This window comes from Chlorocebus sabaeus, chromosome 9 (genome assembly GCF_047675955.1).
Source record: "Chlorocebus sabaeus isolate Y175 chromosome 9, mChlSab1.0.hap1, whole genome shotgun sequence".
In the NCBI taxonomy this organism is placed as follows: Eukaryota; Metazoa; Chordata; class Mammalia; order Primates; family Cercopithecidae; genus Chlorocebus; species Chlorocebus sabaeus.
The window spans coordinates 134,537,628-134,550,051 of record NC_132912.1 but is presented as its reverse complement, the minus strand read 5'-3'; the positions used below and the strand labels follow the sequence as shown (position 1 = coordinate 134,550,051).

General features: G+C 49.3%; 1 protein-coding gene across 2 annotated transcripts in view; it reads right to left on the bottom strand.

Moving 5' to 3' along the window:
- Positions 1-2,800: 2,800 nt before the first annotated feature.
- Positions 2,801-12,424, bottom strand: part of PPP2R2D (protein phosphatase 2 regulatory subunit Bdelta) — a 50,990-nt gene continuing 41,366 nt past the window's right edge. For both annotated transcript variants that reach the window (XM_007964450.3, XM_073019459.1), the window contains 2 exons: positions 11,222-11,483; positions 2,801-3,672 (listed from right to left, as the gene is read on the bottom strand). In XM_007964450.3, the coding sequence (XP_007962641.1) occupies positions 3,393-3,672; positions 11,222-11,483 (542 nt within the window). In that variant the 3' untranslated portion in view covers positions 2,801-3,392. The remainder of the gene's footprint in view (positions 3,673-11,221; positions 11,484-12,424) is intronic.

The window sequence follows — 12,424 nt, the reverse complement described above, 5'->3', positions numbered from 1 at the left end:
CACCACGGAAAATGCCGCTCCAGCCCCACTCAGGACCCCCGGCCCAGCCCAGGGCAAGCAGAGCCACGCCCTGCATACAGCAGGCACTTCATTCATGTCCCTTCACCTGCAGCTCCGGGAAGATGCAACCTCTGCTGTCCTGCACAGCCCGGACTCCTGCTGGCTCTGACTTCATTCCCCTACTCCCTGGCTGACGCCAAAGCCGCTGGCCAAGGACACACAGCACAGGTTTAGGAGAAAGCAAGCTTAGGGCCACTCAGCCTCCGCAGACCCAGACCCACTGTTCCTCCCAAGCAAGCAAAGGGGTGACGCAGAGCAGCTGGGCCAGGCGGATCCGGGGCCAGCTTCGTCTGGCCGGGAGCAGGACACACACCAAACCCATAGCACCGCGCCTTGTGGCTTCTGGCGCTGACGGCGGTAACTTGGCTCCACACAGGACAGACAGACACATGCTGCAGTCTCCAGCCCACACCTGCCAGTCGTGTGGCTTCCGAAATCAGACCGAGTGTGTCCACAACGGCATCATAAACTGGTTCATAGGAGCTCCATTTTTCTTTCAAAAAAGGCATGTTAAATCCACATATGAAGGAAGTGTGTTCATGGAATCCAGGTCATCACCCCAGAGCACAGCAAACCTTCATATGCACCACAGGCACAGAACCTTCATCAATGAAAAGTGTGCTCAGAATTAACCTTCAGAAGCTGATGACACTGTTCTCACTTTAAGCAGAAAAGAGGAAAGTTAGAACAAGAGAAATGACAGATATTTCATAAGCTTGAATATAAAAAATATTAAGTCTGAAAAAGACAGGATTCTTACCTCACTGGGATGGAAAAAGGCTTGAATGGAATCTGAAGTATAAAAGGGAAAAGAACCCCGGAGAAACTTCCTCTATGCCTGTTGAGGGCACTTCCTTCTCAGAAGTGAATGGATCCTGCTTTTCGCGGACATAGGTGCCTGCAATCGCCAGCGCCTCTCAGAACATGAAGACTGCACTGGGGAGAACCCATGGAAATGGACAGGGCTGCTGACCAGCAGACTTCCCCCACAGGGGCCCCAGAGCCAGGTGAGGACACCTCCAAGGAACGTGCACCCCAGACCTCGAGGCACTGGCGGTCCCATGGGAGCAGCAGTGCCACACAGAGCCTCTGCACACGGATCCGCCTGGGCTGCACCTTCTGCTCTGCCCTGGAGGTGGAGGAGGTGGGCTATTTAGTGGGAAATATGTTCTAGAGGAAAGATGGCAAAAGGTGTCCAAATATGTAGTGAAAATCCAGTTAAACATTTAAAATTTATTAAACTTTTTTTGGTCAAAATAGTTGAACAAATATATGCAATCCCATTTTACTAGAACTGTCTTTTTAAGGACCAGGGTTGATTAATGCTTAAATAACTCTGTTCCACACCTCAGACTTTGTAAATTGTGTCACAATCAATCAACATACAGCAAAGAAATTATTTTTAAGTTCAAATAAAAGTACTTTTAGATTCTCAATTTCTAACTTAATGTGAACTCAAGTGGCACTGTGTTAGCATTAATTCAGGGTACTGACGGACACCCTGTTCTTGTGCATGTGGATTAGTAATCAGCACACACCTCCATCTCCACTGGGGCACGAGGAATCAGGATCAGCACACACCTCCATCTCCATAGGGGCATGAGGAATCAGGATCAGCACACACCTTCATCTAGACAGGGGCACGAGGGATCAGCACACACCTTCATCTAGACAGGGGAACGGGGGATCAGCACACACCTTCATCCCCACAGGGGTATGAGGAATCGGCACACACCTTCATCTCCACAGGAGGATGGGGGATCAGCACACACCTTCATCCCCACAGGGGTATGAGGAATCAGCACACACCTCTATCTCCATAGGGGAACGGGGGATCAGCACACACCTTCATCTCCACAGGGGTACGAGGAATTGGCACACACCTTCATCTCCACAGGAGGATGGGGGATCAGCACACACCTTCGTCCCCACAGGGGTATGAGGAATTGGCACACACCTTCATCCCCACAGGGGAACAGGGGATCAGCACACACCTTCGTCCCCACAGGGGAACAGGGGATCAGCACACACCTTCATCCCCACAGGGGAACAGGGGATCAGCACACACCTTCATCCCCACAGGGGAACAGGGGATCAGGACACACCTTCGTCCCCACAGGGGCACGGGAGCCTGACTCCCCACTCCCCTCGGGGACACGTAGTGGGTGTGTGCTAAATCCCACAGAAGCAAGCTCTGGTCACTCAGCATTGTTACAGCTCTGTATTATATGTCTTGGAAAATCTTGATTTCTGGTATCAAAGATTTTACTTGAAAATTAACCAACGTGCTGGTGGCATCATGTAATTAAAATTACTTAATTTTCCTGGCTTGAAATGCAGGATGAAATTTAGCATGCATATAATTTTAGCAATATTCTAAAAGTATACTTCCCCAAAATACTTTTTCAAAAGCCTTAGAAAGAAAGCACGTTTCTTCATCTGCAGTGAATTTGAGGCTACTTTAAACCAGGCTAATTGGATGGCAGCAATTTCAGTTCTTCCTTGCAATTTTCTTTCTCAGAAGTGGCCTCGGTTCTGGTTTTTCCCAGACCTTACCTGGTGTATCCGATGGGCTCCTCTATAGAAACACAGTGGGTGGCAGCTTGGGGACAGAAATGCTGCACACATCCCCCCACACTGCCAAAGAAGGGGACACATTTCTCAAACAGGTGGTTCCAAAGAAGAACCCTGCATAACTTCATTCTATGCAATGAAAGCAAATGAAAAGGCAATGCTTACGTTTGGATTTAAAAACACTTTTTATAGCGTGTTGTTTTTATTGAGTGCTCACACCCGAAGGGGTGGCAGCGGATGCTGTGGGTGAGTGGGGCCGCCTGAGCCTGCTCGGGCCACATCCACACATCCACGGAGCCCAACCGGACTCAGAGGAAGGCTGAGAGGACACGGACGGTGGCCACGCCACGCTGCAGTGAAGGCCCAAGTGCGATGGCAGAGAAAGAGGGAAAGTCGGAGGAAGAGCGGTAACTGACAACAATAACTTTTCTCTTGGATGTTAATTTTTTGGTCTATAAATCGGAAAGGAAGGCTCGGACTGAAATAAATACATTTATTCTGAGTAACGGCCTTTTGGGAGCAGTGTCCGTCAGCTCTGCTTCGAGCGCGTCTCCATGTGAGCAGTAGCGCCTGCCTCGCGCCTCGCCAAAGGCAGAAACACACCGGGCCTCCAGCGGAGGCAGCTTTCTCCCGTGTCTGTGAAGGGAAGTAGCAGGTGCGTCACTGTTCTTAATGGAACGGACAATGATGCCTTTCTCTGACAGAAAAATGATCGGCTTAACTATGCAAGACAAGACTTGGTCCTCACGTTCGCGTCCCTAGTTGATTTTGTCCTGGAATATGTACAAGTTATTGGTGGCAGCCACGGCAATGACATTGTCCGCGGGGTGCCAGGCTGTGTGCAGGATCTTCTTGTTGAAGTCCAGACTGTCCACACTGATCTCGTCTTTCTTCCGCTTACCCCCTGTACACACCTTCCTGGGTTTGAGGCTGGCGCGTGGTTTGCTGCTCTCTCTCGAGGCCTCCAGGGTCACATCCCTCCGCGTGTCTCTATCAAACATTCTGAAGAAGTTGTTGTAGGACCCGGTCATGATGGCGCTGTTCAAAACAAGAGCAGACAGCAGCGCTCCTAAGTAGGGGGAGCAGCAACAAGGACTCAGACCCCACCCCTGGGGTGCACAGTGCACACCACCCTCCCCCGCAGCCCAGTTACTTTCAGAAATCAGGAATGAACAATCACAACAACAGAAGAGAAATGCAGTGAAGATTCTTACTGAACTTTATATATAATCATGTCAGTAAGAATAGTCACAGGAGAAACAAAATAATGGAGTTATACTTTTAATGACATTAGTATATTTTCTGAAACAATCCCACCTATTTATCTCACTCATGAATAACAGTATAGTTTATTTTTAAGCCTTAAATTCTGCAATTTGTCAATAATTCATAATGACCTGAACATAATCCTTATCATGTTCAACAGTTACTAGTCATATCTGTCAATGTTTCTTCAGAGTTAAACTGCTTTTCTATTAATTTCAAAGTTTCCTTCAAATGAAGCAACGGATAGAAATAGTAAAAATCTTAAACACTGGGCGAAGTGTGGCAGAATTTTAGAACAACTGCATTTCGCAACACATTCCAGACAATACAATACTGTCCATGCTTTTGTTTCTTCAAGATCAATTGTAATGGCTTTCAAATTTCTCTGCAGTTGAAAAATTCCACTAACGCACACACCCTCATAACTTCATATTGGCAAAAACCTCTGCAATCTTACTTTTTCTACAAAAATGACAGAAAAATGGCTGAATGATAGCAAACACTGCCATGATCTGACCCATGGCTTTATGAGTCCAGTTTCTGATGAAAGATGTGTTCAAACAATGCCCTTCTGATTTCTCCGGCAGTCCTCGAAGCTCGCCTGCTCTTCGTATTCTGACACTGACCCGCACCCTCACGTCCTGCCCCCAGGGTCATGCACGGCAAGAGCCTTCGCGCCGGCACCGTCTTCAAGGTGCCACAAGAAAGAAGCAGGCTGTTTCCCTTCCATGGCCCAGCACTGACCCCAGCTGCTGGCAAATATCTAGTGTCTGGCTGACCTTGTCTAAAACTTCAAAGCACACACACACAAAAAAAGACAAACTCAGAAAAGAGAAATTGCACTCAGCTATCCACGTTTATTTCACATCTCCTGCTTCCATCCAGGAGTCCACAGCACCACAGGGGCAGGAGACACAAGATGTGCCCAGCGCCCTCCAGCAATGCCAAGTTGCGCACATGGTCTTGGAACAGGGGTGTGCAGCCAAGTTGGCACGTGAGGGCCATCGACTGGGAGTTCCCGAAATTAGTTTCCACATAGAACACCATGTTTACGAAAGGGTAAGTATAACAATGTGTGAATCTGAAGCTCACATTTATGTTATTAAAACTCAACAGCAACCATTATTCAGAACACAGACGACAAAAGATGTATGGCCGACATTGGAATTGCTGGTGCGTGGTAATAACGAAAAGCAGATCAGCTTTTACACAGATTTATGATCACTTTTAAATTCTTCACAGACAGTGCCAGCCCCAGAGCGGGTGTTTCCACACTGCAAACAAGGGTGCTGCCCAGCAGCCCGGTGCTGGCCCAGGAAGGGAACAGCACAGACACAGACACAGACACAAGCGCATAACTGGTTTTGTGAGGCGACCTAGAACACGAGGAGGCACTGCCACACAGAGAATCAGGATTGGGCTGAGGCAGCACTGCAACGCCTCACTCCCCTTCATCAGGTCCCTCAACAGAAGTTTCCAGGCAGGAAGACAGGCGTGTCTGTGAAAGTAAATGGACTAAGCAAGTGTTACTGGGAATGCTTTTAGATGGTCTTGGGGATATGTAATCTAAGGGTATTTTGCAATATTTGAAATATATCAAGAGGAATAAAGAATACAGTAACTATCCATGTACCTGCAAGTCACTGCTAAGACAGTGAACCCCCCCAACCCCCTAAGTCACTAAGACAGTGAACCCCCCTGTACACCTGTAAGCCACTGCTAAGACAGTGAACCCTCCCGCACACCCGCGAGTCACTAAGACAGTGAACCCCCGACACCCGCAAGTCACTAAGACAGTGAACCCCCCACACTCCCGCAAGTCACTAAGACAGTGAACCCCCCACACTCCCGCAAGTCACTAAGACAGTGAACCCCCAACACCCGCAAGTCACTAAGACAGTGAACCCCCCACACTCCCGAAAGTCACTAAGACAGTGAACCACCCACACTCCTGCAAGTCACTGCTAAGACAGTGACCCCCACACCCCCCTAAGTCACTAAGACAGTGAACCCCCCACCCCCTAAATCACTAAGACAGTGAACCCCCCACCCCCCTAAATCACTAAGACAGTGAACCCCCCACCCCCCTAAATCACTAAGACAGTGAACCCCCCACCCCCCTAAGTCACTAAGACAGTGAATCTCCCTGTACACCTGTAAGCCACTGCTAAGACAGTGAACCCCCGACACCCGCAAGTCACTAAGACAGTGACCCCCCTGTACACCTGTAAGCCACTGCTAAGACAGTGAACCCTCCCGCATACCCGCGAGTCACTAAGACAGTGAACCCCTGACACCCGCAAGTCACTAAGACAGTGAACCCCCCACACTCTCACAAGTCACTAAGACAGTGAACCACCCACACTCCTGCAAGTCACTGCTAAGACAGTGATCCCCACACCTGCAAGTCACTAAGACAGTGAACCCCCCACACCCGCAAGTCACTAAGACAGTGAACCCCCCACCCCCCTAAGTCACTAAGACAGTGAACCCCCCTGTACACCTGTAAGCCACTGCTAAGACAGTGAACCCTCCCGCACACCCGCGAATCACTAAGACAGTGAACCCCCCACACTCCCGCAAGTCACTAAGACAGTGAACCCCCCACACCCGCAAGTCACTAAGACAGTGAACCCCCCACACTCCCGCAAGTCACTAAGACAGTGAACCCCCCACACTCCCGCAAGTCACTAAGACAGTGAACCCCCAACACCCGCAAGTCACTAAGACAGTGAACCACCCACACTCCCCCAAGTCACTAAGACAGTGACCCCCCCACACCTGCAAGTCACTGCTAAGACAGTGACCCCCCCACACCTGCAAGTCACTGCTAAGACAGTGACCCCCCCACACCTGCAAGTCACTGCTAAGACAGGGACCCCCCACACCTGCAAGTCACTGCTAAGACAGTGAACCCCCCACACTCGCAAGTCACTGCTAAGACAGTGAACCCCCCACACCTGCAAGTCACTGCTAAGACAGTGACCCCCCCACACCTGCAAGTCACTGCTAAGACAGTGACCCCCCCGTACACCTGCAAGTCACTGCTAAGACAGTGACCCCCCCACACCTGCAAGTCACTGCTAAGACAGTGAACCCCCCACACTCACGCAAGTCACTAAGACAGTGAACCACCCACACTCCCCCAAGTCACTAAGACAGTGAACCACCCACACTCCTGCAAGTCACTGCTAAGACAGGGACCCCCCCGTACACCCGCAAGTCACTGCTAAGACAGTGACCCCCCCACACCTGCAAGTCACTGCTAAGACAGTGACCCCCCCACACCTGCAAGTCACTGCTAAGACAGGGACCCCCCCACACCCGCAAGTCACTGCTAAGACAGTGAACCCCCCACACCGGCAAGTCACTGCTAAGACAGTGACCCCCCCACACCTGCAAGTCACTGCTAAGACAGTGACCCCCCCACACCTGCAAGTCACTGCTAAGACAGTGACCCCCCCACACTGTGTTACCACTCTGGAAAGAAAGATGATCTACCCCGTTCCCAGTTGGGGTCTTCACTTGCTAGAGTACATATGTGTCATCCCCACACACATTTACATTTTGAATAGTTACAGATTTTTTTTTTTTTTTGAGACAAGGTCTCACATTGCTGCCCAGGCTGGAGTGCAGTGGCACGATCTCAGCTCACTGCAACCTCCGCCTCCAAGGTTCAAGCCATTCTCTTGCCTCAGCCCCCTGAGTAGTTGGATTACAGGCATGCACCACCATGCCCAGCTAATTTTTGCATTTCTAGTAGAGATGGGGTTTCACCATGTTGGTCAGGCTGGTCTCAAACTCTTGACCTCATGATCTACCTTCCTCGGCCTCCAAAAGTGCTGGGATTACAGGCGTGAGCCACTGTGCCCGGCCAATAGTTACCGATTCTTAAAACAAAGCTGTCTTGTATGTCTTAAACACGTTGTAGTCGTTGTGCTGTACGCGTTCCTCCTGAAATTTGTGAGATCCACCTATGTGATCCATGTAGTTCTAATAAGTGATTCTCACTGCTTTTCAATATATGTTATGACAGAGAACAACTTACCTGTCCATTTCCCTAATTTTGCACCTGTGGGCTGTCTCCACGTGTTTGCTATTTCAGGTATCTGAGCATGTTTTCTTGTCTGTACACACAAGAAGCTCCCAACCAGACTGAATGTCACCAAGGAGGCCGACAAGAAGGGCACTGGGTGAGACAACCAGTCTCCACCCTCTCCCCTACACCATGATCGTTCTGACGGGCGTGAAAGGACGTCCCTCTGGCTTTACTTGCTGATCACTAAAAAGGATGAACATTTCTATTTATTTTTCCATTTATCCGAAACCCCATTCATGGTGTTTGCTCTCTTCTGAGTTGTTTGCCACCTTCTTGTTGACTCCTAATTCTGCACATCTTCTGGATACTTAATCTCTGTTCGTTACGCTTTTGGGGATTTTCACTTTTAATTTCAATATAAAGAAGTTTACAATTTAATGTAGTTGAATTTCTTAATGTTTTCCTTGGGCTTTTGGGGCCCTGTTGAAGCCCTTCCGTCTCCAGAGCTCACGAAGACGCCTCCGATTCACAAACACTCGGAGCTCATTTATCGTGGGGGCTGGTGAGGCTCTCATTTTCTCCCCCCAACACAGTTAACTAAGGTCGCCCAGCTGGCAGAGCTGCAGAGTCCGCACTGCTCTCCCCTGCCAGCTGCGTTCCCCTATCTGTCTCAGCCCCTTTCTGCAGGGCCACGCTCCCTTTACAGCTCACTCTACTGAGTTTCCTGTTGTGACACATTGTTTCCCATTTGAAGATAATTTTATCACAAGCAGATTCTTGAACAAGTCATCTATTTCAAGGCTTGCCTCTAAGCTGGCGGTGGAGAGTCACGAGTCACACTTGCTGGATCTGTCACACGGCTTCTGGCTCCCATTGTGGCCATGGCAAAGCCGAGTCTCACTCTCGGTGTCCGCTTTCGGAGGTAATTTGTGTTTTTTCCTTGGGTGCATTTAAGATATTCTCTTTGTGTTTGGTGTCCTGCAATTTCATGATGACATGGATGAGCATTTCTGTGCCTCCCGTTCTGTGTATTCAGGCTTTCATAAATTAGCGAAAATTGCTGGCCACTGTCACTTTAAGCCTCACACCCCACACTTCTCCGTTTAAACGTGTGCTGTGCCTCATCCTGGCCTCCACAGTTCCTAGTGTCTCACCTTTTCTGTTTGGCTCTTTAGCCCCCATTTCTTCTGGTTTTCCTTTCCATCCACTAATAGAAGATCTGTTTGGCCAAAATGGACCTGCCGCTAAACCCACACAGTTTCATCTATCACACTTGTCATTTCTAGATGATCTGATTCCTTTCCAGTCTCCAGGTCATGTTTAGCAGTCATGTGGTTCCTGGTTTAGGCTGTTTCCTTCCTCTAGTCTGTGAATATCTCAAGCATTCTTAGTTTATCTTCTTTAACTTAGGATCTCAACAGCTGCCTTCTTGGAGGTTCAGTTCTACCGTGGTTCTGCTGACTTGCTCACGGTGGCTTTTCCTGTATGTGCTTGGTAATTTTCACCCGTGAGCTCATGTTTAGATGATTTTAATGTGAGGAAATCCAGAGAGATCTGGGTGTGTTGGCAGCAGCCACCCAGCATGTGTGTTCTCATGGAGTCTGCCAACAACGCCATTCTCTCCACCTGGGCCACTTCTCAGGGCTGTGCTTCCAGCAAGCGGCCTTGAGGAATGAGATCATGTCTCTTCTGGTCAAAGTGCAGGTGTGTTTACTGCCCACTGTGAAAGCAGTGGGGTTCTCCAAGCTCAGTGTGCATCAGCCACGGCCTCATGTGTCCACCCATGGGGAACCCAGACCAACGAGAGGCTCATGCTGCCTGCGGTGCCACCAGGACCCGGGAACCTCATGTCTTCAGTCAACATCCGTGAGATGCTACAGGCTGACAGGTCAGTCTGCAAACAGAGTAGAAGCCAGAAGTGGAACCACGCCGGTCCGTCCCAATGCCCACACACAGCCCTTGCAGTAGAAGCCAGAAGTGGAACCACGCCGGTCCGTCCCGATGCCCACACACAGCCCTGGTGGAGGCAGGAGCTCCACGGCGTGAGATTTGACAGATCATGACGCAGCCGAACAAACCTACACTGCAAACCCTGTGCAGGGAGGTTATGCTTCCACGTCTCAAGGGAGTGCTGGCCACTCCTATGCGAGGCCTCAGACAGATAAACTGCCCTTTGGACTCCACCTGCCAGTGGAGGAAGACATCATCTTTCAGGGTCCCTGCTCCAACTCCACACCTCGTGTGGGCCAAGGCTTCAGCTCTTGAAAATACCACACTCACACAGGAAGAGCCACTGTGAGCAAGTCACCGCGTGTGGGCCAAGGCTTCAGCTCTGCACCACAACCTGCTGTTCACGGGCGCAGTGGTTCCCGCTATGGGCTGATGGCCCTGAGGCCAGCCGGGGCTGCAAGGCTGCTCTCAGAATAGATGCCTTCAGAGGCTGCTGTTCTGGTCTCAGCTGCCTCTTAGTTTCTGGCTGTTGTGAGATTTCCCTTGCTTATCTGTGGGCTCAACTATCCACCTGAAGAGACACCTGCTGTATCATATCCAGCATTTCTAGGTGTTTATGCCAGAGTGTTTTGCAGAATATCCAGTCAATCACCTATTGCCAATAGCAGACTCCTCTGTACTTTCAAATTCTGAACAAAAATTCTGTATTAAAATGGTACAAGATAATCTTCCATCATCTGATAACTTTTTGCATCTACGTAACTTTTTGCATAATAATAAAACGTAACTGTCAACCACACTAATCATAATATCTTTAAAGAATGTATACAAAATAAATTATCAAAGTCCTAGAAGCAGCACATTACAAATTACACCAGCGTTTCACAGCAGCCACGACCATGCTGTGTCTGGGCACAACAGGCAGTGGCTCTGGGGTGCTTTCATCTACTTCTCTCCAGAAGGACAGGCGGACTGCAACGTGGCCGTTCCAGTGAGGTGAATCCCTCCCCACTTCCTTCCTTTTCACTCATCTTTGGCATAATAAAAAGTAATAAAACTAACATTCACTAATCATTTAAAACATAGCCGGCCTGCACCTAGTGCTATACTTCTTGTCTAAATATAGATGGAATGACAAGCTAGGTGAGAAACTTGCTCAGAGATCCTATTTTCTCTACCTTGATATTATCATCCATCAATCAAAACGTCTGGAAAACAACACCTATGAGCGTCCTCCTCTGACGCTCGAGGACAGCTCGCCTCCCTCACTGACCTTGCACTCTGGGAAACCAGCAAGCTTGGGGCAACGGCTCATCTCCACGCAGGTCTTACCTATCCGAACCGTTCCAGCAACACTCAAACTTGTCAAAGATGCAGTCGTTCTCATAGAGAGAGCAGAGCTTGCTGCGCAGGTACTCGTGGACTTGGTGGGTCTCCACCGGCCTGCTCTCCATGTTGAGGTCCCACACCTTCACCGACAGGTAGTCTCTGGTCATCATGTACCGCCCACTATGACTGAATTTTACATCAGATATGGATGAAATTATTTCTGAGAAGAAGGACCTACTGCTGGGATCTTCAGGCTCTTCAAAAACTGAAAAACAAAATAAAACGTTTTCAGCCTCTGTTTAAAAATCAGAGAACAAATCATTTTCAAGTTCAAGTAGGACGTGGCCCCTTCACAGAGACTCTGGAAGGGCTTGGCCTCAACAACACTAGGTCTTCTGATCTTTCTGATTCTCTAGGTTTTCTGATCTTCTGTGACTTCCGTGGGCAAAAGCTTCGGATACGACATTCTAGCACCAGCTATGGACAAGGGACGGGCATCAGAAGCGGAGACACCCAAGTCTCATCTGGACCCTGAATCAGAACCTCTAGGCAAGGTCCTGGGCACTGCAATCTGTGGGAGCTCCTCGGGGCATCCTGATGTGGGCCCAGGTTCAGCACCACCGCATTCCTGTAGGAGTGTCTTTGCATCCTCATGGCACCAAGCCCGAGCACGTGAAATCCTATCGCATACACATCACAGGAAGACATAAACAGCATTATATGGTCACGCAGACACAGCAGTCTGCACCTCTGAGAAACTGCCTGCTTTTCGGAGGGTTGATAGCTTGTGGGTCTGCAGGAGTGACCACCTTGACTGGCAACACTGTGGTCCCGATTTTAACCACCAAGATGGTCCCGCCTGTCAAAGCCAGCCAGCAAAGGTTTGTCTCCAATACTGAATACTCAAGTTCTACTGTGACAAAACTGGATTCCTATTTTCAGAAGATCTGAGTGCTTCCTCAGCAGACTTTGCTTTCTCTGTAGTAACTTGACAGAGTTCCCTCCACCTGCACCTGTGGCAGAGAGAGGTGCCCACGGCCCCACTGGGCCACTGACTGCCCTAGCATAAGGTCATGCCTTAAGGTTTTGTAAAGTTCAGGCCAGGAGAGATGTGTGGTTTTTTTTTTTTTTTTTTTTTTTTTTTTTTAAGAGACAAGGTCTTGCTATGCTGCCCAGGCTGGTCTCAAACTCTCGGGCTCAAGTGAT